Raw genomic sequence first — 25,622 nt, 5'->3', positions numbered from 1 at the left:
GGGTACACACACACACATGCAGGGTACACATACACACATGCAGGGTACACACACACACACATACGCAGGGTACACACACACACATACGCAGGGTACACACACACACACACGCAGGGTACACACACGCAGGGTACACACACACACACGCAGGGTACACACACACACACACGCAGGGTACACACACACACATGCAGAGTACACACACACCGACGATAATTATCTTAGTGATGACGGTCACGTTGCCTCTCCGCCACCACCGGTCCCTTCCCAAACTCCCCACACAGGAGGATGAGTTGGTACAGTCCGAAAACTCTGCCTCCATCTTCAACACTCTGTCGGACATCCCGACTCAGATGAACGACCCAGATCTTCTCATCCAGGTAATGCACCTGCCCGAGGTCGACTCAGCCTCAAATGAGTACCTGGTGTACGGTGTATAAAACATCGGCACTGGGCGGGGGGGGGGGGGGGGACAAAGGCGTGGTGCTGGCCATCGACCCTCTCGTGTGTCATTCTGGCCTCGTCCGCTGTTCCCAGCATTTTCCAACGGTCTGTTAAGGCTCTGCGGCCGATCTTTGTCTTTGTGTGTGCGCTTGTGTAGGAGTCGATGAGGGTGGCGGGAGGCCTGACGGACGCCATCCTGGAACCTCAGCGGCGGAAGCACCTGGCCTACCTCATGGCCGACCAGGGTCAGATCATCAACCCCGAGGGGCCCAACCCCACCATCCCCAAGCAGGTGGGGAGTGAGGGCACGGCGCTCGTTTAACCCCCCCTCGGCGTGCCGGCCCCTCGCTCATTAACCCCTCGCTCATTAACCCCTCGCTCATTAACCCCTCGCTCATTAACCCCTCGCTCATTAGCCCCTGGCCTCATTAACCCCTGGCTCATTAACCCCTGGCTCATTAACCCTCACTCATTAACCCCTCGCTCATTAACCCCTGGCCCCATTAACCCCTCGCCCATTGACCCCTCGCTCATTAACCCCTGGCCCCATTAACCCCTGGCCTCATTAACCCCTCGCTCATTAACCCCTCGCTCATTAACCCCTCGCTCATTAACCCCTCGCTCATTAACCCCTCGCTCATTAACCCCTCGCTCATTAACCCCTGGCCCCATTAACCCCTGGCCCCATTAACCCCTCGCTCATTAACCCCTGGCTCATTAACCCCTGGCCTCATTAACCCCTCACTCATTAACCCCTCGCTCATTGACCCCTGGCCTCATTAACCCCTCGCTCATTAACCCCTCACTCATTAACCCCTGGCCTCATTAACCCCTCGCCCATTAACCCCTCACTCATTAACCCCTCACTCATTAACCCCTCACTCATTAACCCTCACTCATTAACCCTCACTCATTAACCCCTCGCTCATTAACCCCTGGCCTCATTAACCCCTCGCTCATTAACCCCTCGCTCATTAACCCCTCGCTCATTAACCCCTCGCTCATTGACCCTCACTCATTAACCCCTCGCTCATTAACCCCTGGCCCCATTAACCCCTCGCTCATTAACCCCTCGCTCATTAACCCCTCACTCATTAACCCCTGGCCTCATTAACCCCTGGCCTCATTAACCCCTCGCTCATTAACCCCTCGCTCATTAACCCCTGGCTCATTAACCCCTCGCTCATTAACCCCTCGCTCATTAACCCTCGCTCATTAACCCCTCGCTCATTAACCCCTCACTCATTAACCCCTCGCTCATTAACCCCTCGCTCATTAACCCCTCGCTCATTAACCCCTCGCTCATTAACCCCTCGCTCATTAACCCCTCGCTCATTAACCCTCGCTCGTTAACCCCTCGCTCATTAACCCCTCGCTCATTAACCCCTCGCTCATTAACCCTCGCTCATTAACCCCTCGCTCATTAACCCTCGCTCATTAACCCCTCGCTCATTAACCCTCGCTCATTAACCCTCGCTCATTAACCCCTCGCTCATTAACCCCTCGCTCATTTACCCCTCGCTCATTAACCCTCGCTCATTAACCCTCGCTCATTAACCCCTCGCTCATTAACCCCTCGCTCATTTACCCCTCGCTCATTAACCCTCGCTCATTAACCCTCGCTCATTAACCCCTCGCTCATTAACCCCTCACTCATTAACCCCTCGCTCATTAACCCCTCGCTCATTAACCCCTCGCTCATTAACCCCTCACTCATTAACCCCTCGCTCATTAACCCTCGCTCATTAACCCCTCACTCATTAACCCCTCGCTCATTAACCCCTCACTCATTAACCCCTCACTCATTAACCCCTCGCTCATTAACCCCTCACTCATTAACCCCTCGCTCATTAACCCCTCACTCATTAACCCCTGGCCTCATTAACCCCTCACTCATTAACCCCTCGCTCATTAACCCCTCACTCATTAACCCCTCGCTCATTAACCCCTCACTCATTAACCCCTCACTCATTAACCCCTCGCTCATTAACCCCTCACTCATTAACCCCTCGCTCATTAACCCCTCACTCATTAACCCCTGGCCTCATTAACCCCTCACTCATTAACCCCTCGCTCATTAACCCCTCGCCCATTAACCCCTGGCCTCATTGACTGTTGTTGCCCCCCCCCCGCCCCCCCCCCCGTCCCCTGGGTGCACACCGTCCGGCGGAGCAGCTGGCACGGAGGCAGCTGCAGCGGCAGAAGTCGGTCATCGGGGTCCTCTTCTTCGGTACGAACCCACACCACCGCCGCCGCCGCCGTCGTGGTCAGCCGTAATCTATCCACTGCTGGATGAAGGCCGTCGCTTTCCCCCCTCGCTCTGCGGCGATGTAACGATTCTGTCTCCCCGATCTTCAGCTCCGTCTCTGCGACTCCTTGCTTTGCTGATACCGCTACCATCCCCCCCGCCCCACCCCCCTGCTGCACCTCACCAACCCCCACCCCTAATGCCCTGTACCTGTCATGGCCGCCAGGCGACCAGGAGGACCCGGAGTCTCTGAAGGCCAAGAACATCAAGCAGACGGAGCTGATCTCGGCGCTGCGCGATGCCATCCTGCGCGTGGCTCGGCACTTCCAGGACATCGACCCCGAGCAGGGGGCGGTGGGTGACGCAGACAAAGATCCCCCGCGTGGACTTAACAGGCCGTTGGGGCAAGTGCCGGGTTGGCGAGCGCCCGCGAAGGCCGGCACGGCGCCCAGCGCGGGTTTCAGGCCGAGTCGATGAATGAGAGGCCCAGAACCGACGCATGCAGTCGCCGCCGGTGTCGGTGGCCGTGGGCGGGAATGGAACTCGGCTTCGCCGGGTACCGTGGTGCAACGCGCTCAACCGCTTCGCTACCGTCGGGAACACCGATTGGCGCGCGAGGAGCGAGTCGTTGCCGGGCGTTGTGCCGAAACGCGCGCGTGTTACCCCCCCCCTCCCCCACCGCGCAGGACCTCACGCCGGACTACTCCACCGAGTCGCACCAGCTGGACCACGAGAACTACGTCGCGGTGACGCGCAACCGCCGCCGGCGCGCCAAGGCTCTGCTCGACTTTGAGCGCCACGACGACGACGAGCTGGGCTTCCGCAAGAACGACATCATCACGGTACCGCCGGGCGTCCGCAAGAACCACATCATCACGGTACCGTCGCGGACGACGGCCGGTTATCGGTGTCGCCGCGGCAACCGCTAATCGGCAAGGTCGACCCCGGTATCGGCCGAGGCGACCGGTATCGCCGTGTTGCTGTGACCCCCTTTTGCAAAGGCAACCAGTGTCCCCTGGTGTTGGCCAGGATCGCCATGGCAACTGGATGCATTGTAAAGCAGTACTCATTGTTTTGGAGTAAAAAAAATAATTATTTGGCGTGGAAAAGAAAGCCAACTTCCTTCAATGCTCTATAATGAGGTGGGGGGAGGGTGTGGGGGGGGGGGGTTGACCAGGGGAGGGCGGAGACATAGCAACCCGTGCACGTTTTCATGGTGAGTGCGCAAGTTGCCGCGGCAACGGCACTGGGTGCCCCGGCAACCGTATGGCAGTTGCCATGGTGACCTCGTAGCAACCGTGCGATGGCTGTTGTGTTGCAGTGGATGTGCTGTACGATTACCCTTTGGTTGCGAGTGTACTGTTAATTGTGGATCAACCTGACCTTGCCACAGGAATGTGGAATATCCACCGCTTGAGTACAGAGACGACATTAGCAGTTGTTGTTGTTGTTAAGCACGAACTGGGTCCTGTCACTCGAATGTGGCGTTTACATCCTCTGGATGAAAGCTACCAGTGGTGCTCTTCAAATTGAGAAAATACTGAGACACGTTGTAGGAATGTGGAATTTGCATGGCTCGGAACTCCGAACAATGGTGACGATGATGATGAGAATCCCCGACGAATGTTTTTTTTAAAGGTCATTTGGCCGATCCATCGAAATGTTCCGGTAAATGTGCTGCGTGTGTTAACTGTTGATTTGTATTTAAAGCTTTCGTCACTGCAGGGATTCATATTCTTGGTTCTTTCGGTAAAGTCACGTAGAAGGGAAACAATAAAATAATAAAAAACATAAAACAATGATGATTGCGTGAGTTGCAGTCGAAACGTCGTGAGAATTTTATTGTTTTATATTTTTATTATTTTATTGTTTCCCTTCTACGTGACTTTACCGAAAGAACCAAGAATATGTTGATTTGTAATTGCAGTGTTTTGTAATTCTCCCGGGGACGTGGCTGCTCTGCCTTCCAGTTTTGTGTTTTTTTTTATTTTCTCTGTTTTGTTTTATTCATTTTCGTGAGTTTGACGGCCCAGGTCACTCTTGCAAATGAGACTTTATTCCTGGTTCTCTAAAGTCATCACCTCCTGGCTTAACCAATCGCTTGTGCTCGTTACAAGTGAGCATAAATGAGCTGTAAAAAAAAGTTCAGCATACATACCATACATACAAACTAACTATTTAACTATTTTTATTTTACCAGCTAAGGCTCTTTTTCCGAAGCCACCTTGCCACACGTGATGATAGCACGACCAAGTGGCTTACCACGTGGAAATGTGTAGCAGCCAAATACTCGAAACTCGTTATTTAAATTTTAAATGTGGAGGGAAAAACCGTGTTACGGTAAAGTCACGTATGTGACTTTACCGAATAAAACCAAAGAGTATGAATTCTTGCAGTCACGAAAGCTCCAAACCGTGTTACGTAGTTGCGAATGTTACTATGATTCTTGTTATTCACGAATGTTTACGTTCGTGTCCGCCATGGCTCCAGATCATCTCTCAAAAGGACGAGCACTGCTGGGTCGGAGAGCTCAACGGACTTCGAGGTGAGCGGTGGGGTTCGTCCATTTAACCAGTCGGTGAGGCGGCCCTCTCGTCGTTTGGCAAGTCGACGGATAAGTCGGTCGATCGGTGGATTAGTCCGGTAAGTCGGCCAAGTCTTCAATCAGCCATTCAGGTAGTCGGTCGACTGTTCAATCACCGAGTCGATCGGCCGCTCGGTTGCTCTGTCAAGCAGCCAACGAAGCAGTCGCTCATTGAATCTCTCGATTCCGTTCCACCGGTTAGTGAAACCTTTTCCGGCGAGGCACTGAATGTTGAAACCGGTACCCGGGGTTTGGTTTTTTTTTGTCTTGCGCTGAACCAGTGCTGCCGGGAGGGAGTTGCGCATCGCTGCCGCCCGCGTGGTTTTTGTCGTGTCGAGACCCGCGGGAACGACCGCCCGCGACGCGGTGGATCCGGAGCTGACGACGGCGACGGCGACGGCGGCGGCGAGGGCGACGGCGAGGGCGACGGCGGACATCGTTAATTTGTCCCTGCGTGGTGACGTCTCTTCCCAGGTTGGTTTCCGGCCAAGTTCGTCGAGGTGTTGGATGAACGAAGCAAGCAGGTGGGTGGGCGTGTGCGTGCGCGCGTGCGTGTGGGTGTGTGTGCGTGTGTGTGTGTGCGCGTATGGGTGTGTGTGCGTGTGTATGTGCGCGTATGGGTGTGTGTGCGCGTATGGGTGTGTGTGCGCGTATGGGTGTGCGCGTATGGGTGTGCTTGCCTGCCTGGCACAAGCGTCGTGGTGACGTCACCGCCACTTTGTGGCGAATTTGCGGTTGTGGTTGTTGTGTGCGTGCGTGTGGGTGTGTGTACGTGTGGGTGTGTGTGCGTGTGGGTGTACGTACGAGTGTGTGTGCGTGTGGGTGTGCGTGCGTGTGTGTGTGCGTGTGGGTGTGTGTGCGTGCGTGCGAGTGCGTGGTGGTCAGGAGTGGTGGCTTGCAGTGGCCCGCGCTTTGCTTAAGCCGCCATCTATTGGGCGTCTGTGAAAAAGAGCCCCTCATCGAATTCCTCCTCAAGTCTAAATAAAGATTCTGAGGAGGAGCACTGCACTACTTACCCGGCGACCCGAGTTCGATTCCCGCTCACGAACGACATCGGTGACGGATGCCTGAACCGGTCCTTGCCCATCTCCCCCCCCCCCCCATCCCTCCTCTAGATCAACTCAGCCTTAAATGAGAGAAAAGCAGCGGGGCGTGGTGCTGGCTGGCTACGCCGCCGTTGTTTTTATCGTGCCACGTGTGTGTGTGTGTGCCCTGCCGTGCCGGCCTTCATAGGCGCTCTCTAACAGCACTTAGCAGTCTGTTGAGGCTATACGGGGGATCTTTGTGTAGTGTAATTGCGAATGTACGTGCCAGTGAAAGAAAAAACAATACCAATGAGATGGTTAAAAGTGAGAAAATAAGTGAAAGGGGGGTGGGGGGGGTGACATTTTTAAACGAGGGGAACGTTTTAAATCGGTTTGCGTTCATCACAAAAATTCCACCGGAATCGATCGCTGGGTGGTTCCTGACTTTTTTTTTGGGGGGGGGGGGGGGGGAAATTGGTGAGCAATTCTGAAAGCCTGATTGTGGCGAAAGGACTTCGCCAAGTGGAGATCGTAGACTCTGCAGTCTCTAGATTGTCTTCGCCTTACGTTGGCTCCACGATGCCACACAGAGAAAGTGCGCGTGAAGTGTGTGCGCGAGTACCCGGTGCCGGTGTGTAGTAGTACACACCGCCACCGGGGAGACAAAGGCGGTCGGGCGTGGTGCTGGCCACCCACCCCGTCGCGGGGCCACAGTGCCGGTGGCCTTCATGGGCGCTGCTCGCTAACAACACTTGCCCCAACGGTGTGTGAAGGCTACACCGGGCGGGGGTGTGCGGGGCATTAGTGTGTGCATGTGTGGTGTGTGGTGTGTGCGTGTGTGCGTGTGTGGTGTGTGCGTGTGTGCGTGTGCACGGACGCGCGCGCGTGCGCAGTACTCGATGGCGGGGGATGACTCGGTGACGGAGGGGGTGACGGACCTGGTGCGGGGAACGCTCTGCCCGGCGCTCAAGGCCATCTTGGAGCACGGCCTCAAGCGGCCGTCCATCCTGGGTGGGCCCTGCCACCCGTGGCTCTTCATCGAGGAGGTGGGGCGGGGTGGGTGGGGCGGGGGGGGCGCACGCGTACACGCCAACGGGCGCGTACGTGTATGCATGCATGTGCGCGCGTACACACGTGTGCACGTACACACGTGTGCACATACACACGTGTGTACGTACACACGTGTGCACGTACACACGTGTGCACGTACACACGTGTGCACGTACACACGTGTGCACATACACACGTGTGCACGTACACACGTGTGCACGTACACACGTGTGCACGTACACACGTGTGCACATACACACGTGTGCACATACACACGTGCACGTACGAAGTCAAAGATCCCCCGTGTAGCCTTGACAGACTGTCGGGGCAAGTGCTGTTTGCGAGCACCTCTGAAGGCCGGCACGGCGCACGAGGGGGTGGGTGGTCAGCACCACGCCCGGCCGCCTTTGTCTCCCCAGTGGCGATATTTACTACACACCGCACCAGGTACTAATTTGAGGCTAAGTCGACCTGGGGGAGGCCCACGACCAGTTCAGATACTCGTCACTGGTGTAGGCCGTGAGCGGGAATTGAAGTCGGGTCGCCGGGTTCGTAGCGCAGCGCAGCGCTAACCGCGTGCGTACACATGCAGGGCCCTTTCTCAACCCCTCTGTTATTGCTTCAGGGCGACTCCATCTCAACTGCCCACTCGCCTCAAAGTACACCTAGCCTGGCACTTGCCAACAAGCCTCACCCGATCGCCCCGCCTCTTCCTATGACGTCACCTCTCTCTCTCTTTCCTTCCTCGTGACGTCATCCTCACACTGTAGCCTAAGATCGCGCGAGTATTTATACCCTAGCTTCCCGTAGGTGTCGGCTCTACACGTGTGTACATACAAGGCTCTACACGTGTGTACATACAAGGCTCTACATGTGTGTACATACAAGGCTCTACATGTGTGTACATACAAGGCTCTACACGTGTGTACATACAAGGCTCTACACGTGTGTACATACAAGGCTCTACACGTGTGTACATACAAGGCTCTACACGTGTGTACATACAAGGCTCTACACGTGTGTACATACAAGGTTCTACATGTGTGTACATACAAGGCTCTACATGTGTGTACATACAAGGCTCTACATGTGTGTACATACAAGGCTCTACACGTGTGTACATACAAGGCTCTACACGTGTGTACATACAAGGCTCTACACGTGTGTACATACAAGGCTCTACATGTGTGTACATACAAGGCTCTACATGTGTGTACATACAAGGCTCTACACGTGTGTACATACAAGGCTCTACACGTGTGTACATACAAGGCTCTACACGTGTGTACATACAAGGCTCTACACGTGTGTACATACAAGGCTCTACACGTGTATACATACAAGGCTCTACACGTGTGTACATACAAGGCTCTACACGTGTGTACATACAAGGTTCTACACGTGTATACATACAAGGCTCTACACGTGTGTACATACAAGGCTCTACACGTGTGTACATACAAGGCTCTACACGTGTGTACATACAAGGCCGCTGTGTTCTCTCACCCCGCTCCGGGGGGTCCACCTCCCATCCCGGCAGGCGGCGAGCAAGGAGGTGGAGAAGGACTTTGAGTCGGTCTACTCGCGACTCGTGCTGTGCCGCACGTACAGGTGGGCGCAGCCGCTCCTCCCCGTGAGCCACGGGCAGTGTGACACCCCCAGTGTGACCCACAGGAAGTGTGACACCCCCCAGTGTGACCCACAGTGTGACCCCCAGTGTGACCCCCGGTGTGATCCCCGGTGTGACCCCCAGTGTGACACCCTGCGTGACCCCCGTGACCCCCAGTGTGACACCCTGCGTGACCCCCAGTGTGACACCCTGCATGACCCCCAGTGTGACACCCTGCGTGACCCCCGGTGTGACCCCCGGTGTGACCCCCAGTGTGACACCCTGCGTGACCCCTGTGACCCCCAGTGTGACACCCTGCGTGACCCCCAGTGTGACACCCTGCGTGACCCCCAGTGTGACCCCCAGTGTGACCCCCGGTGTGACCCCCAGTGTGACACCCTGCGTGACCCCCGTGACCCCCAGTGTGACACCCTGCATGACCCCCAGTGTGACACCCTGCGTGACCCCCAGTGTGACACCCAGTGTGACCCCCAGTGTGACACCCAGTGTGACCCCCAGTGTGACCCCCAGTGTGACCCCTTGCGTGACCCCTTGCGTGACCCCCAGTGTGACCCCCGGTGTGACCCCCGGTGTGACCCCCGGTGTGACCCCCGGCGTGACCCCCGGTGTGACCCCCGGTGTGACACCCTGCATGACCCCCGGTGTGACCCCCGGCGTGACCCCCTGCGTGACCGCCAGTGTGACCCCCAGTGGGACACCTTCCGTGACCCCCGGTGTGACACCTTGCGTGACCCCTGGTGTGACACCCGGTGTGACCCCCGTGACACCCTGCGTGACCCCCGTGACACCCTGTGTGACCCTCAGCATTAAATGACAGTGAATCCTGCTTCGACCCGTCTTGCCCTAACAGTCTGTTAAAGGCTATATGGGGGATCTCCGTCTGGTGGTGTAGCGGTTAGCGCTACGCTGCACTACGAACCCAGCGACCCGAGTTCAATTCCCGCTCACGGCCAACACCGGTGACGATTACCTGAACCGGTCCTGGGCCTTCCGGAGGTCGACTCGGTCTCAAATGAGTACCTGGTGCGGTGTGTAAACATCGCCACTGGGGAGACAAAGGCGGCCGGGCGTGGTGCTGGCCACCCACCCCCTTTAGTGACGTGTGCCGCCTTTCATAGGTGCTCGCTAACCGCACTTGCCCCTACAGTTTGTTGAGGCTATATGGGGGGGATCTTTGTGCGTGTGTGTGCGTGCGTGTGCGTGCATCTCAGTCAATCAACCCATGGCACCTGGGTCTGTCCCGTGACCTCCTGCCAGTGGGTGTTCAACACTTCACGTGGCCTCAACGTGCACATAGCCTGGTGCAAGTGTTGTGGTGACGTCACCGCCACTTAGTGGCAAATGGCGGCTGTTGCTGTGTCTGTGGAGCGGTGGTGTAGTGGTTAGCTCGCTGCGTTACGAACCCAACGACCTGTAATTGATGCCTGGCTATGGCCAACGTGAGCAGTGGTTGTCCTGACCGGTGCTGGCGTGGCGTGGTACAGGCTGGATGAAGATGGTAAAGTTCTCACCCCGGAGGAGCTCCTGTACCGGGTGAGTCCTTGCATTGCCATGTAATCTTTGTCTTACGTTGGCTCCACGAGCCACACAGAGAAAGCGTGAGTGTGTGAGTGTGCGTGAGAACCTGGTTTTGTGGTACTTAATTGAAGGTGGAGGGGTTACCAGCCCCTCGCACCCATCCAGAGCCCCCATTTGGCCTCTGTGGTGGTTACAAACGCCATGAGGGGAATGGCCAATCTGAATTGGCCCCCTCCCCCCACGGCACTACCCACCACAGCGTTGCCGTCCGGCACCACGAGGAGGTCTGGGGTGGTTTTTGCCAGTCATCTCAGTCAGTCGACCCACGGCACCTGGGTCTGCCCCGTGACCTCCTGTCAGCGGGCGTTCGACACTTCACGTGGTCTCAACGTGCACATGGCTTGGCGCAAGCGTCGTGGTGATGTCACCGCCACTTAGTGGCTATTGGCGGTTGTTGTTGTTGTGAGTACCTGGTGCGGTGTGTAAACATCGCCACTGGACGCCACTGGAGAGACAAAGGCAGCCGGGCATGGTGCTGGCCACCCCACCCGCTCGTGCGCCGTGCCAGCCTTCATAGGTGCTCGTTCACAGCACTTGCCCCAACACTCTGTTACGGCTTTCAACCTTAACAGGTGCTCGCTAACAGCACCGTGTACGTGTGTACAGGCGGTGCAGTCTGTGAATCAGTCACATGACACGGCGCATGCACAGATGGACGTCAAGGTCCGCTCGCTCATTTGCATCGGCCTCAAGTGAGTGATGGAAACGGAGATAACGAAGACGACGATGACGACGATGACGACGATGACGACGACGATATGTGATGGTAATTATGATGTCAGTGACGACGGGGAAATTTAATTCACCGGGAGAATCTGTGGCAATGCGGAGTATATTATTTTTGTATTGACGACAGATTGGACACGGAAGGGTATGGTCATTGTTCAGTGTGGGATTAACTCGTTACCTAAGCGAAACACCTCCCTCCACAACGTCCCGTGAAATACAGATGCATGCGTGTGTCACTGTTAGCGCCATAGCGCTGTTGCTCTTGCGTCATGATGTTCGAGATGATGCTTTTGCTTATAATGCTGACGATGAGGGTGTTGACCTCGTGTGCCCCTGACCCTCGGTACCCCTGACCCCATGAACCCGCATGCCCCAAACCCCGCGTTTTCTGGACCCCACGAGCCCCTGACCCCGCTTGCCCCTGACCCCGCTTGCCCCTGACCCCGCTTGCCCCTGACCCCGCTTGCCCCTGACCCCGCGTGCCCCTGACCCCGCGTGCCCCTGACCCCGCTTGCCCCTGACCCCGCGAGCCCCTGACCCCTAGTGTCCGTGCAGCGAGCCCCTGACCCCGCTTGGCCCTGACCCCTGTGTCCGTGCAGCGAGCCCCTGACCCCGCGTGCCCCTGACCCCTGTGTCCGTGCAGCGAGCCCCTGACCCCGCTTGGCCCTGACCCCGCGTGCCCCTGACCCCTGTGTCCGTGCAGCGAGCCCCTGACCCCGCTTGGCCCTGACCCCGCGTGCCCCTGACCCCTGTGTCCGTGCAGCGAGCAGGTGCTCCACCTGTGGCTGGAGGTGCTGTGCTCGAGCGTTCTCACCGTGGAGAAGTGGTACCAGACGTGGTCGTTCCTGCGCAGCCCCGGCTGGGTACAGATCAAGTGCGAACTTCGGTACGTGTGTGCGTGTGTGCGTGTGTGTGTGCGTGTGTGCGTGCGTGCGTGCGTGCGTGTGTGCGTGTGTGCGTGCGTCTTTGTGCGTGCGGTTAGTGCACCAGCTCGCAAAACCCGACGAGACGAGTTCGATCCCCGCTCACGGCCACCAACACCGGTGACGATTATCTGAACCGGTTCCTGGGCCTCCCCGAGGTCGACTCAGCCTCAAAGGAGTACCTCGTGTGGTGTGTAAACATCGCCATTGGGGAGACAAAGACGGCCGGGTGTGGTGTTGACCACCCACTCCCTCGTGTGCCGTGCCGCCTTTCATAGGTGCTTGCTAACCGCACTTACCCCTGCAGTTTGTTGAGGCTATACGGGGGATCTTTGTCTTTGTGTGACTCGCTGTCTTTCTCCATGTGTGCTGACCCATTGCCACCACCCCCGCCGCCCCCAGGGTTCTCTCCAAATTTGCGTTTAATCTCTCGCCCGACTGGGAGCTTGCTCTCAAGAAGGAGGTACGTGTGAACGCGTGTGTGTGTGTGTGAGCGTGTGTGTGTGTGCGTACGAAGTGGTGCATCGGCCAGCCATCTCAGTCAGGCAACCCATGGCACCTGCTGGGTCCGTTCCGTGACCTCATTCCAGCGGGCATTCGACACTTCACGTGGCCTTAAAGTGCACGTGGCCTTAAAGTGCACATAGCCTGGCACGAGCGCTGTGGTGACGTCACCGCCACTTAGTGCCGAACGGCAGTGGTTGTTGTTGTTGTTGTGCGCACGTGGGGAGCGGTGGCTCAGCGGCTGGCGTGCGGCGCTGTGAACCCGGCGACCCGAGTTTGATTCCTATGCGCGGCCAACACCGGTGGAGATTATCTGAACCGGTCATGGGCCTCCCCTAGGTCGACTCGGCCTCAAATTAATACCATTTGCGGTGGGTAAACATCGCCACTGGGGAGACAAAGGCGGTCGGGCGTGGTGCTGGCCCACCCCCCACCCCCCTTGTGTACCGTGCGAGCTGTCACAAGTGCTCGCTAAAAGCGCTTGCCCCAACAGTCTGTTAAGGCAGCTTTGTCTCTGTACATTACCCAGCATGCATGCGTGTGTGCACCTCAAACGTGCACCTGGTGCAATAAAGTTATACAAACCTGGTCACATGAACACGGATATTCAAAAGACAAAGATCCCCTATATAGCCTTAACAGACTGTTGGGGAAAGTGCTGTTAGCGAGGGACAGCACAGCACACGAGGGTGTGGGTGCCCAACACCACTCCCGGCCGCCTTTGTCTCCCTAGTGGCGATGTTTACACATTGCACCAGGTACTAATGTGAGGCTGAGTCGACCTAGGGGAGGCCCAGGACCGGTTCACATAACCGTCACTGGGGTTGGCCGTGAGCGGGAATCGAACTCGACCCGAGTGTGCATGTGACCAGCTTCCTAACCACAACACTACCGCTCCCTAACATACACACACAGACACACACACAGACATACACGCGCATCGCAAGACGCGCCTCCAACTTTTGCTTTAATACCGGGGGAGAAATGAGTGTCTCATAATTCATAGTGTATGCTAATAGCTCAAGTCACAGCCAGTAGCGCTTCATGAAATTGATTGATGTTGAATTCCAGCTTCCTGGTTTCATTGCCTGCGGAAGGAAGATATTTGGCGTGGCTATCGATTGCAACGTCGCGTTATATAATTGAGTTAAATTAGTTTGTGGGAATCGGTAAGAATCGGCACTGAAACGGTAACAATCAGCGCGTTGTTATTGTATTTGTATGTGTGTATGTTGAGCTTCTTTCATGCCATACACAGCCAACCGTGCTAATCGGAGGTGTAAGGGAAGGACAACCAACTAAACACAAAAAGCAGTTCAACGCGCGCGCACCACGCGACGGTTTGATTAGTCTGGCCGCGTCGGGTGGTGGAGGTCTTACTCGACAACGACAACAAAAATCTTCAGATCATGACCATGGCCTTCACCTAAAAAAAACAAAAATCGGCGACACGCGTCTCGCGCCCTCTCGCCCACGTCGCGCGGCTCGTGCTGTTCGTACGTTCACTCTCCGTCCGTCCGTCTGTCCGTTCCAGGACAGGGACACTCGTCCGCTCAAGGAGGGCATCCAGGACATGCTCGTTAAGCACCACCTCTTCAGCTGGGACATCGACGGCTAGAAGTTGGGGGGGGGGAGGGGGGGGCGCGCGGCACTCTCACGTCGTCTCGACCCTTCACCTTTAACCTCTCAACTGCCGCCACCCCCTCCCCTCGCCCCACAGCCCCACAAAGCAAGTTAACCCGACCCACAGCTCGGTCTGCAACTTTCTGTGTGTGCCTCCCCCGGCTTGTGCTGCCCCTCTCCTCGCCGCCCAACAGTCTCAATTTCCCATCATCCTTAGCAGCTGCCGCCACCCCCTCACTCTCAAGATTAACCCTCGCGCCACCTTGACCCCTAAAACGCGGCCGATCCTTGATTGTGTACAGCCTTAATAATAATTTATAAATGAAAAAAAAACCCCATTAGTCCTTTCTTTATTCGTACAGGAGAGCCCTGCTGAGTCTCGGGACTCGTTTTCAGGTGGGGGTGGGGGTGGGGGGGGTGTTTCCGGCCACATCGGGATGATCGGCCAATTGCTTTACAGTATTGAGTTGACGGGGCGGGCGCGCTTGTAGGGGGGGGAGCGAGGCAGAACGGCGTTTGCGTAAATCCGACGCGCCTGTCGCCGGAGCTTCCTGATGGCGAGCTGTTTGACTGCCTTGCCACAGGAGGTCGCGGGTTTCGATCCCCGACCCTGACCCCTGCTGCTGTACATTTTGACTTTGCGGCGCCTCCCTCTCCCCGCGGTAGCGTGGGCTTCTTTCTGCGGGGTCCTCCGGTTTTTCCCTCCACATTGAGGATCGGCGTCGCGTGTTCACAGTATTTGGCTGCGATGCCTTTGCACGCGACGAGCCGCTCCGTTGAGCGATCGTTTGTGATGGCCGGGTCGCTTCTGAAAAAGAGCGACCTGGTAAAAACGGAAACAAGCCAAAAAAAACGCCTCGCTTCACGAGTCGGCCGGCGACCTACGGCCTACTTTGTGTACTGCTGCCTGCAAGCGCTGCCCCCCCCCCTTAAAACCCACCCCCTCCCCCGCCCCCCCCGCCCCCCCCCCCCGAGCTGCCTCCTCCCTGCACGGCATGGCCTGGGGGACCAGGGGGCACGCCCGAGAGGAAACGAAACTCTGCGAGGAGTCTGCGGATTATTCGGCGCCGCCGCATCATAATCATCGCAAACCCTGCGCACGGACGATGTTCACAAAAGTATTCCACCGCCTCTCTCGCTCGCGCGCACTTGTCCCCTGTCCCGAGCCCCCTGGTGGAAATTCCACAATACTATGGCGGTGACCGGCAGCACCTTAATTTCAGCAACACAACAATAGCAGCCACAGCGGCAGGGGTAACAGCAACCGGCTAATGACCTCCCTATTCTACATGGGGCATCATCCCACAGAAGATCGTGGTGGTGGTGGTGGTGGTGGCGGCGGCGGTGGTGATTACGACGACGCCAATGATGATGATCATGAAGATCACGGTGATGATCGTGAAAACGATTACTTGTATTGACGATGGGAACAAGGCTGGTGAAGGACATGATGATGATGATGATGATGGTAAATATGACGACTCAAAGATGATGGTGGAGACTTGGCCAGTGACCTTAGCGACGCAAACCTCTGTTCCAGAATGAACATTGCGATGCTTCGCTAATGCCGCACGCACGCACGTGCGCGAGCCGGAGTAACGCGCAGTGCGTTACGGCGATGCACGTACTAACGCCCGCGATTCAGTATTACGAAAGGAGGAGCGGGCGTTTGACGGCGACGCGCGTTAAAACCTCGGCGGGGGACGGACGCTGCGTCGCCCGGACGGCTCCATCCCGAGATTAACCCTCGGGGGGGCCCCCCCCGCGTCTTCTACGAATCGGCGACCCGGAAAATACTTCCTCGCACGGCACACCCCGCACCGCATCCCAGCGTCCCTCTCTGCCTGCGGCTGCGGCTGTTGCTGCTCACGTGCTACTTACTCCCAGTTCTGCCCACCACATAAACGAAAATATTCAGTGAGAACGTAAGTTCAGTGGGCGCGAGGATTTTAGTGTGAATTCCGTGTTCCCGCGCAGTCCGATCCTGTTTTTTTTTTTTCCCCCGGAGAGCACTTGGGCCACTTCAGCCACGGATAATCGATGTTGGCATTCCACGGTGGAAAACCTCCCTGGTCAGGTTCTGAACCTAACACGGTGCTGCTCGTGTGCCGGTCAAGTCCTGGTGCTCGACTCGGCTTGGCAATGGCACACGGAGCTGCCGGAGAGACCGGAGATCCCAAAGAGCTGGAATGGATTCTGATCTCCCCCCCCCACCCCTTCCTCCGCCTGGCGAGGCAGTGGGGTGGAGGGCAGTGAGTTTTTTTCTGAATGGGGAAATGTTGTGGAGTTTTTAAAGTAGGGTGACGGAGAGAAACTGGATGTAATGTATAAAATATATCGTAGCGCTTACGTTGACACTTTAGTTTCAAGAATTTTGTATGTGTTTTTTTTGGTTTTCGGATTTGCGTTGCGTGCGTTCGCTTGGCTGCGGCTTCATGTGGCGTTGGCAAAGGGATTCGGTTTTTTTTGGTGACGGTTGCAAAGCAATGCCCCACCTCCTCCCCGGGGGCCGAATAAGTTATGATGCAAAGCAGAAGCGGTAGCAGTGCCGAACCGAGCGAAGGGGCACAAGGAGCGGAGTAGCTGAGAGATGGATTCACCTTCCGGTGCATTAGTTGGGGTTAGATGAGGAAGGAGAGGGGGGTGGGATAATTAGTTGGGTTACACCAGGGGGTCGGCGAGCACTACAAACAAGAGGAGACATTTGTTTTTATTCGGTAAACAAAATATTTCAAGGGCGGCAATGCACGTGGTCCTTAATAAATAACATCACGAAGCGCGGCTCCTTAATGAGCCACATGCCGCAGGTTGCCCGCCCCTGCCCATGGTAAACTGGGGACTTCCATGGTGAACTTGAGTCTCGTGGTAAACTGGACTCTCATCGTTAATTGGGGACTTCCATGGTGAACTGGACGTCCATGGTCAGGGTTTGGCAACCGAAATAACAAGAAGAGCCAATTTTTATTTTATTTTATTTCAAGAGCCGCACTGCAGTCCTTGAAGAGCCACATGGGCGGCAGGTCGCCCACCCCCTGAGTGTGACGGCGAAGCGGGGGAAGGTGCAGGAAGCGAGTTCGGAGGCGGTGGGGTAGGTGGGGAGAGAGAAAGTGCCGGGCTGAGAGCGATGCCTTGCACCGCCGTCGAGGGCGTGGAAGCCAGTGCTGGTTTCTCGGCGGCACTCGTTGACGTCTTTGCAAGGAGCTCTCTCGCCTGCTCCACCCCCCCCCCCCCCACGTCTTCGCGCACGTGAACTCGCTGGGTCTCCGATCTTCTGTGGTGGTGATATTGGCGGCGCGACCGAGGCTCTCGCTCGCTCGAGGAAAGTAAATCGATGTCAGCTGGCTCGCTCGCTCTCTCTCGCTCTCTCGCTCCACGCGAAGGCACTCGATGCGCAGATGCTGGCCTCCATCCAGCAGTGGATTGACCGCGGCTGATTATGTACTGCACTGTTGAACTTCTTTTCGCGCTGTGCGTAGCCAACCCCCTCTAATCGGAGGTGCGGAGGAATGACAAACTTAACGCAAAAAATCAGTTCGGGTAGGAATTCGTTTTCACTCGAGATGATGGATTTGGACGTGCGTAGCGGCTTCCCAGTGTCGGGAGGGCGACGCGGGTGACCGTCCTCGTCGTTTCGATGGCCAGCGACGAGTCGCCACTGCCAGGGTCACCCGGAGTTCGACGGTGATTGTTGTTTTTGTATGGAAGCAGGGAAAACGACGCGCAAACAGCGGACGTGAAATCCGGTTGCGGCACGTGGCAGGCTTTGGTGGTTTACAGTCGTAAGTTGGGTCCGTGGTGGGTGGTGGTGACGGTGGTGACGGTGGTGCTTGTGCAATGGGTCCGGTGATTAAGTTAAAAAGCGGAGTTGACTTTCCGCGGCAATGCTGTTGCAAATGCAAATGTTGGGTCGACGTCCGTTTTCGTTGTGTGGCGATGCTGTGCGAGTGAGAAGGAGTGTGTGTGAGTGAGTGCGAGTGTGGAGGAGTGTGCGAGTGAGTGCGAGTGTGGAGTGTGTGTGTGGGTGCGAGTGAAGGAGTGTGTGTGTGAGGAGCGCGTGTGTGTGCGAGTGTGGAGGAGTGCGAGTGCGAGTGAGGAGTGTGTGAGTGTGGAGTGTGTGTGTGGGTGCGAGTGAAGGAGTGTGTGTGTGAGGAGCGCATGTGTATGCGAGTGTGGAGGAGTGCGAGTGAGAAGGAGTGTGTGTGAGTGAGTGCGAGTGTGGAGGAGTGTGTGAGTGATAAGGAGTGCGAGTGAGAAGGAGTGTGTGTGTGTGAGTGAGAAGGTGCGCGTGTGAGTGCGAGTGTGTGAGGAGTGTGTGTGTGCGAGTGTGGAGGAGTGTGAGTGCGAGTGAGGAGTGTGTGTGTGTGAGTGAGAAGGAGTGTGCGAGTGAGAAGGAGTGTGTGAGTGCGAGTGTGGAGGAGTGTGTGTGTGTGAGTGCGAGTGAGGAGGAGTGTGTGTGTGAGTGCGAGTGAGGAGGAGTGTGTGTGTGTGAGTACGAGTGAGGAGTGTGTGTGTGTGAGTGCGAGTGAGGAGTGTGTGTGTGTGAGTACGAGTGAGGAGGAGTGTGTGTGTGTGAGTACGAGTGAGGAGGAGTGTGTGTGAGTGAGTGCGAGTGTGTGAGGAGTGTGGGTGTGCGAGTGTGGAGGAGTGCGAGTGAGAAGGAGTGTGTGAGTGTGTGTGCGAGTGTGGAGGAGTGTGTGCGAGTGAGAAGGAGTGTGTGTGTGCGAGTGTGGAGGAGTGTGTGTGAGTGAGAAAGAGTGTGTGCGAGTGAGAAAGAGTGTGTGCGAGTGAGGAGGAGTGTGTGTGTGCGAGTGTGGAGGAGTGTGTGTGTGCGAGTGAGAAGGAGTGTATGTGAGTGCGAGTGTGGAGGAGTGTGTATGAGAAGGAGTGTGTGAATGAGTGTGTGTGAGTGCGAGTGAGAAGGAGTGTGTGTGTGTGAGGAGTGTGTGTGTGTGTGTGTGAGAAGGAGTGTGTGTGTGAGTGCGAGTGTGGAGGTGTGTGAGTGCGAGTGAGAAGGAGTGTGTGTGCGAGTGATTGCGAGTGAGAAGGAGTGTGTGGGTGTGAGTGAGAAGGAGTGTGTGAGCGAGTGTGGAGGAGTGTGAGGAGTGTGTGTGCGAGTAAGAAGGAGTGTGTGTGTGTGAGGAGGAGTGTGTGTGTGAGTGGGGAGCGGTAGTGTAGCGGTTAGCGCGCTGCGCTATGAACCTGGCGACCCGGGTTCGATTCCCGCTCACGGCCAACAACCAGTGACGATTATCTGAACCGGTCCCGGGCCTCACCTAGGTCGACTCAGCCTCAAATGAGTACCTGGTGCGGTGTGTAAATATCACCACTAGGGAGACAAAGGCGGTCGGGCGTGTTGCTGGCCACCCACCCCCTCGTGTACCGTTACCAGCCTTCATAGGTGCTGGCTAACAGCACTTGCCCCTACAGTTTGTTAAGGCTATACGGGGGATCTTTGTGTGAGTGAGGAGGAGTGTGTGTGAGGTGTGTGAAGGAGTGTGTGTGTGTGAGGTGTGTGAAGGAGTGTGTGTGTGTGAGGTGTGTGAAGGAGTGTGTGTGTGTGAGTGAGAAGGAGTGTGTGTGAGTGAGGAGTTTGTGTGTGTGTGGAGGAGTGTGAGTGTGAAGGAGTGTTTGTGTGTGAGTGAGAAGGAGTGTGTGTGTGCGAGTGTGAGTGTGCGAGTGTGTGTGAGGAGTGTGTGTGTGTGAGTGAGAAGGAGTGTGTGTGTGTGCGAGTGAGAAGGAGTGTGTGAGGTGTGTGAAGGAGTGTGTGTGTGAGGAGTGTGTGAGTGCGAGTGAGGAGGAGTGTGAGTGAGGAGTTTGTGTGTGTGTGGAGGAGTGTGAAGGAGTGTTTGTGTGTGTGCGAGTGAGAAGGAGTGTGTGTGGAGGAGTGTGTGCGGAGTGTGTGTGTGCGAGTGTGTGTGTGCGAGTGTGTGTGAGGAGTGTGTGTGAGGAGTGTGTGTGTGTGAGTGAGAAGGAGTGTGTGTGTGTGTGTGCGAGTGAGTGAGAAGGAGTGTGTGTGAGTGCGAGTGTCAATTCTGATCGGTCGTTGGCACCACCGCGCGTCGCCAGCCGCGCTAATCGGAGGTTTGGGTACAACAAGTGACTCGCCAAAACGAGGTCCTAAAGGAAATGAGTTTTCAATCTGGAATATTTCAAAGTGCATCGCCTTCGGTGGCTTCCGAATGTTGGAAGGAAGACGCGCTGCACACGGATCACGATGGAGTGTGATGACCATGGGCAGCGATTAATGAAACACTATGTTACACGATATGTGTTCCTGGGTACTAAGTGTTTTTTTTTACTTTGCTTTTGTGACGAGGACTTGATGTGAACGAAAGACACACACACACCACGTTTTCTCATTGAAAATAGATACATTTCAAAAGATCACTGTCCTGGTCACAAAAGCAAAGTTTGTGGGGAATAATAGACATTTGCTGTACTTTTGAGGCATGAGCCATTAGGAAATAACACTTACTACCCAGGGACTAAAAAATATATTTATTTTTGTAACACCATGTTACCAATCGTTCATGTCAAGGTCATAACAACTTGATTTGAAGCTTTCGTGACTGCAGGAATTACCCTTATTTATCTCTGTTTTCAAGGCCTCGACACAGAGGCATTGGGTCTCTGTGTCTGTGTTGTTTCTCTCTGTGTGTCTCTGTGTTGTCTCTCTCTGTGTCTCTGTGTTGTCTCTCTCTGCTTGTGTGTCTGTGTGTCTCCGTGTCTGTGTTTTGTCTCTCTCTCAAATTCAGTTCTATCTGACGACGGTTCCTTGTGTTGCAATCGAAACGTCGTACTCTATTATTTAATTAATTTTCTTTCTACGTGACTTTACCGAAAGAACCAAAGAGTCACAACAACTGGTGGTTCCTATAACAATGATGATGATAATGACGACACCCTCGCACTTTTATTATTATTTTACCGCATTCTCCAGAAAGTGAGCAGCGGCTTTATTTCGTCCCAGAGTCGCAACTTTGTACCGTGCTACTTTGTGAGTTTGTATTTTGCCACTCTCTCGCTTCCCCTGGCGGGTCTGGGTTGAACACAAGGTGAGTTCCTCGAGCGCTTGCAGCGGTACATCTTACTTTACGCGGGGCCCTGTCCGATAGCCGGGACAGCACCGTGATGAAAACAAGGAAAATAGCGAACACCGGTGGCGTTTAGAGCCGCTTGATGGTAACGGTTTAGCGGTGACGGTGGTGACGGTGGTGGTGGTAACACTGTAGGGGGGCGGGGGCAAAAATCATAATCTTGATCTATCCTGGAGGAATCCGATGAGCTATAAAGCTGTTTTGTCACAGATGACCAGCCGGGGGCTGGTCATAAAGTTACAACAACAAACAATACAAACACCGCGATGAGAGTGCGTAGTATACATATACAAGGTAAGCAAATCACTGAAAATAAAAGTATTTTTTGTTATTTACTTTACAATTTTAAACCCCACTGAGTTATATCTTACAAACCATGACGTCAAAGCGCGGGGCGACCCCCCACTCCACCCCTTCCCCCCCCCCCAAATTGCGGGGCCCTGGGCGATCGCCCCGATTCGCCGTCTACCCGAGGCACGGCCTCCGCGTCTCCCGGCAGTCGACGATGTTCGCGATTGGCGCTTCGTCGTGGCTGCGAGGGGGTTTCGCGTGCGGAAGGGACGGGACTGCAAGCGGGTCCAGAGACTTTGCAGACTTCGAGGAGTGATGTGTCGACGTTCTGTTACGTACGTAAGGGAGAACTTCTTTCGCACCGTAAGGTAACCAACCAAATGAGAGGTGCGGGGAGGGATGATGTGTGTGTAAATGGACCTTTGTAGCGAAGGAGAAAAGAGGGGTGGTAGTGGTGGTGGTGTTTGTAAACAAGATTTTCGTTCAATCCGAGCGTCGATTTCGGTTCATTTCGAGCGACGGCTCTGGTAATGCACAGGTGCCGTACTTGAAACGTCGGACGCACGCACGCGCACGCGTGGAGGAAATCTCCGATGTATCATTTAGTATTCGCGCCCGCTCGCTCGTTTGTTGTTGTTGTGTTTGGCTCATGGCTGTCAACCCCTCATCAGTGCCCTCCCTTATTGCAGACCAATTCAGACCTGACCGGTCACCCCGTGCCCCTTATAAACCTTCAACGGTCACCCTACAAAGTCACCATCACAAGGGAGAAACACAAAGACATAGACAACAAAAACCATTGTTTGTGCGCCCGGATCGAAACTGGTGAACGCCGTATGGACCTGAAAACTCAAGTTTTCCCCGTACAACAATACGGGGTTAAACCGGTGCAGGGGTTGACGGCTATGATTTGGTTTAACACGTAGGCTTTCGCGACAAAAATATTATTGATAATAAAGGCTATGATTTGGCTACCCTGGCGCTCACATGGATCGGCGATTCCCGTCGCTTATCAGGTACTGGACTTTGCCCGCAACGACAAAGCCACTGCCCTTTAAGGGATGGGAGGGGAGACGTTGGCACGCGGTTTCCTCCTCCGTTTCGCTTTGACGAGGTGTCGTCTTTAGTTGTTTTCTTTGTTAGACCGCGTAAGAGATCGGTGTGGATGTGAGGTTGTTTGTTTTGATTTGAAGCTTTCGTGACTGCAGGAATCCATACTCTTTGGTTCTTTCGGTAAAGTCACGTGGGTAGAAAACGAATAACATCACGACGTTTCGATCGCAACACAAGCAATCGTCATCAGGTGGGACAACCACAGCTGTGTTTTTTTTGCTGTGGTTGTCCCACCTGATGACGATTGCTTGTGTTGCGATCGAAACGTCGTGATCAATTTGTTTTTCTACCTATGTGACTTTACCGAAAGAGCCAAAGGGTTTGTTTGTTTTTTCTCAAGAGGCCTAGGCGACTGATGATGTGATGGTGATGAGGTGGTGATGATGATGCACTTGGTATCCGCTTTAGCTGGGGGGGGGGGGAGTAGTTTCACTCATTAATATAATTGATTCGGCGGCCGCGCGTTAAGATTTCAAACTCATCTCAATAATAACAACACGACACATGGTCATTCGTTTCGAAGGTGGTTTGCTACAGCTGTCAACATTTGTGGTGTTCATTATTTACGGACCTAGTGAACGGTTTTATACGGGAACAATGGTTCCCGTGGTTACAACCAACCTCGTTCGTCTGATGGGTCAAGTCAATCGGCCAGCAGTGTTTTAATGACCCGTAGCAATGCCCATGGTCATTCAGTCGAGGCCACGTTTTGTCAGCGTCGAGCGACTTCTCCGGCTCCCACGTGGAGGGGGCCCGCACGCTCTCCCTAGGGCGGCGGATGTCGTTAGCGAGCACCTGTTAAGGTTGGCGTGGTACGTGAGAGGTGGGTTTGGTTGGGCGAGGAGTTGCACCACATCAGCGCACCCAGGTACTTACCTAGGGGACGGGGTCGACTCGAAATATCACTTGCTGCTGCTGATGATGATGTGTTTTTTTGTTGCACTGGGAGGAAAAACAAATTGAACCCGGGGCGTACAAGATTATTAATCTCAAGTGTGCGCGAATCACTGCAAAACCTACACACACACGCCTCGCATATCTTTGTGAATGTGCACACGACCACTTTTACTTCAAAGTTTAATGTCAAGCAGAAGTCCGTTCTGTGCCGCATACAGTAAATAAAGACGCGTGTTTACTCCACCGGCCCCGATTGGCTTTTCCGGACCCCAGCAGCATTTATTTAAGCAAGCGAATACTGGAGCTAGGTTTCACCCTGCTGGGTCTCACCAGCAGAGTATGGCTTGTTCAGGGAATGCCGCCGGATTGCACCGAATTTTTGTGATTGGCGAGAGGTCACCCTGGGAGGCCCATTCGTTGCAAGCGGCTACACGGCACGCGCGTGGAGCGCGTGCCGTGCCCTGCGATTGTAGAGAGGTTTTGGCAGACGCCTAAATGCTCACGGCAACGCATCGCGCAGGGTAATTCTGATTACAGACAATCGGCGGCCTCCTTGTGACGGCTGAGCGGACCTGGACGTGGGCTGGTTCACGCGCCGCAAGATCGCAGTCGAGAAATTCCAAAGTTCAACTCCGGCTGCAGCCAGCGCGGGAACTTCATGTTCTGTTCCAGACTTTTTTTTTAATACAGGATGCTTAAAAAAAATGTTAACACTTCCGAGAATTTGCAACAACACCACCACCACGAGAAACGTGCTGCTGCCTCCGGGCTCTGGAGACCACCTGGAGATGATTCCAGGCCACGTGTTGACAAAGATGGCGAACACGTGGGAGACTCTTTTTGAAGCTATTAATGTTAGTGCATTAGCCTGTATTTACTCTTGGTTGTCCAAGCGCTGTCGTCTTAATGTTGAACATTATGCTGAAGACTCTGGGTGCCGACGTGACCGTAATCTCTGCGCAAGCGTTGGCCATTGGTGAGCCAACGGTGTCATCGCAAGCTCGAGACACCATCTTTTTTTCCCGGAGACTAACATTGTCAAAACAGGTCGAGTTCTTATCGATTTGTATAAAACCGTCAATGAGTTGTGTTCCCACCTTCGCTGACCCGCGTGGTGAAGTGTGGTCGAACATACCACGTAGTAACGCGTGCAAATCTGCGGACAGAACGGCCGCAACTCAAGAGGCGCGGAGCCAAGCTCAAGGAGTCACTCGAAAGTCGGGTTGTCTAGGTGAGTTTCTAAGTGTCTCTTGAAGGAGACGCTGGAGGCGACGCTGCGAATGTGCAGAGGGATGGCGTTCCAGACTGCGGGGCGGGGGGCAGCCATCGAGAAGTGGCGCGTCGCCGTGACCGTCCTGGATCTTGGTGTCTAGAGGAGTCAAGAGTGAAGAGAGAGTAAGGGGGGCAGCCAGATGTAAAGGCGGGGTGGCAGCTGAACCGGATTATCATCGTAGCAAAATGCTACGGGCCCCGTACATTCAAGTGCCCCGCGCTAAACCCTTTCAAGCTATAAATTCCAGTTCAGTGATTCTGCACTCGCTCTATTACTATAGTGCTATACTGCCTTCAACTTTTACGAACGACCGGGGTGTTTAAGGTTAGCGATTTGTCGTGTTATCTGGCTGTATAGCAAATTTTAAAAAAATGCAATTACTTTACTATGCAACTTAAAAAAAAAAATTTAGGGCCCCTTTATAACAACACATGCTACAGGCCCCGACCGAGCTTAATCCAGCACTGGGTGGCAGAGGCAGACAATCTTGGATGTTACCCAGCTGGCAATGGGGAGCCAGTGGAGGGCACGGATAGAGGCAAGCGAGTCGAGCCGAGGCTGGGTGTGGCCAATGACGACGCGTACCAGGTTGTTTTGAAGTCTTTGAAGTTTT

The 25,622-nt window shown here is 55.0% G+C and overlaps 1 protein-coding gene across 1 annotated transcript in view; it reads left to right on the top strand.

Annotated features, from left to right (window-relative positions):
* SGSM3 (small G protein signaling modulator 3) overlaps nucleotides 1-23,977 on the top strand; it is a 43,853-nt gene extending 19,876 nt beyond the window's left edge. The window contains exons 10-23 of the mRNA XM_032978499.2: nucleotides 285-380; nucleotides 602-736; nucleotides 2,620-2,674; nucleotides 2,919-3,046; nucleotides 3,379-3,534; nucleotides 5,183-5,237; nucleotides 5,751-5,800; nucleotides 7,195-7,347; nucleotides 8,892-8,962; nucleotides 10,466-10,514; nucleotides 11,166-11,251; nucleotides 12,052-12,174; nucleotides 12,614-12,674; nucleotides 14,250-23,977. Of these exons, the coding sequence (XP_032834390.1) occupies nucleotides 285-380; nucleotides 602-736; nucleotides 2,620-2,674; nucleotides 2,919-3,046; nucleotides 3,379-3,534; nucleotides 5,183-5,237; nucleotides 5,751-5,800; nucleotides 7,195-7,347; nucleotides 8,892-8,962; nucleotides 10,466-10,514; nucleotides 11,166-11,251; nucleotides 12,052-12,174; nucleotides 12,614-12,674; nucleotides 14,250-14,333 (1,302 nt within the window). The 3' untranslated portion in view covers nucleotides 14,334-23,977. The remainder of the gene's footprint in view (nucleotides 1-284; nucleotides 381-601; nucleotides 737-2,619; nucleotides 2,675-2,918; nucleotides 3,047-3,378; nucleotides 3,535-5,182; nucleotides 5,238-5,750; nucleotides 5,801-7,194; nucleotides 7,348-8,891; nucleotides 8,963-10,465; nucleotides 10,515-11,165; nucleotides 11,252-12,051; nucleotides 12,175-12,613; nucleotides 12,675-14,249) is intronic.
* The last annotated feature ends 1,645 nt before the right edge of the window (nucleotides 23,978-25,622 follow it).

The sequence above is a fragment of the Petromyzon marinus genome, chromosome 3 (genome assembly GCF_048934315.1).
Source record: "Petromyzon marinus isolate PM22_M1 ecotype Great Lakes invasive population chromosome 3, UKy_Petmar_22M1.pri1.0, whole genome shotgun sequence".
NCBI classification, from domain to species: domain Eukaryota; kingdom Metazoa; phylum Chordata; class Hyperoartia; order Petromyzontiformes; family Petromyzontidae; genus Petromyzon; species Petromyzon marinus.
The sequence above is the reverse complement of the archived record's forward strand: the minus strand, read 5'-3'. Positions and strand labels throughout refer to the sequence as shown.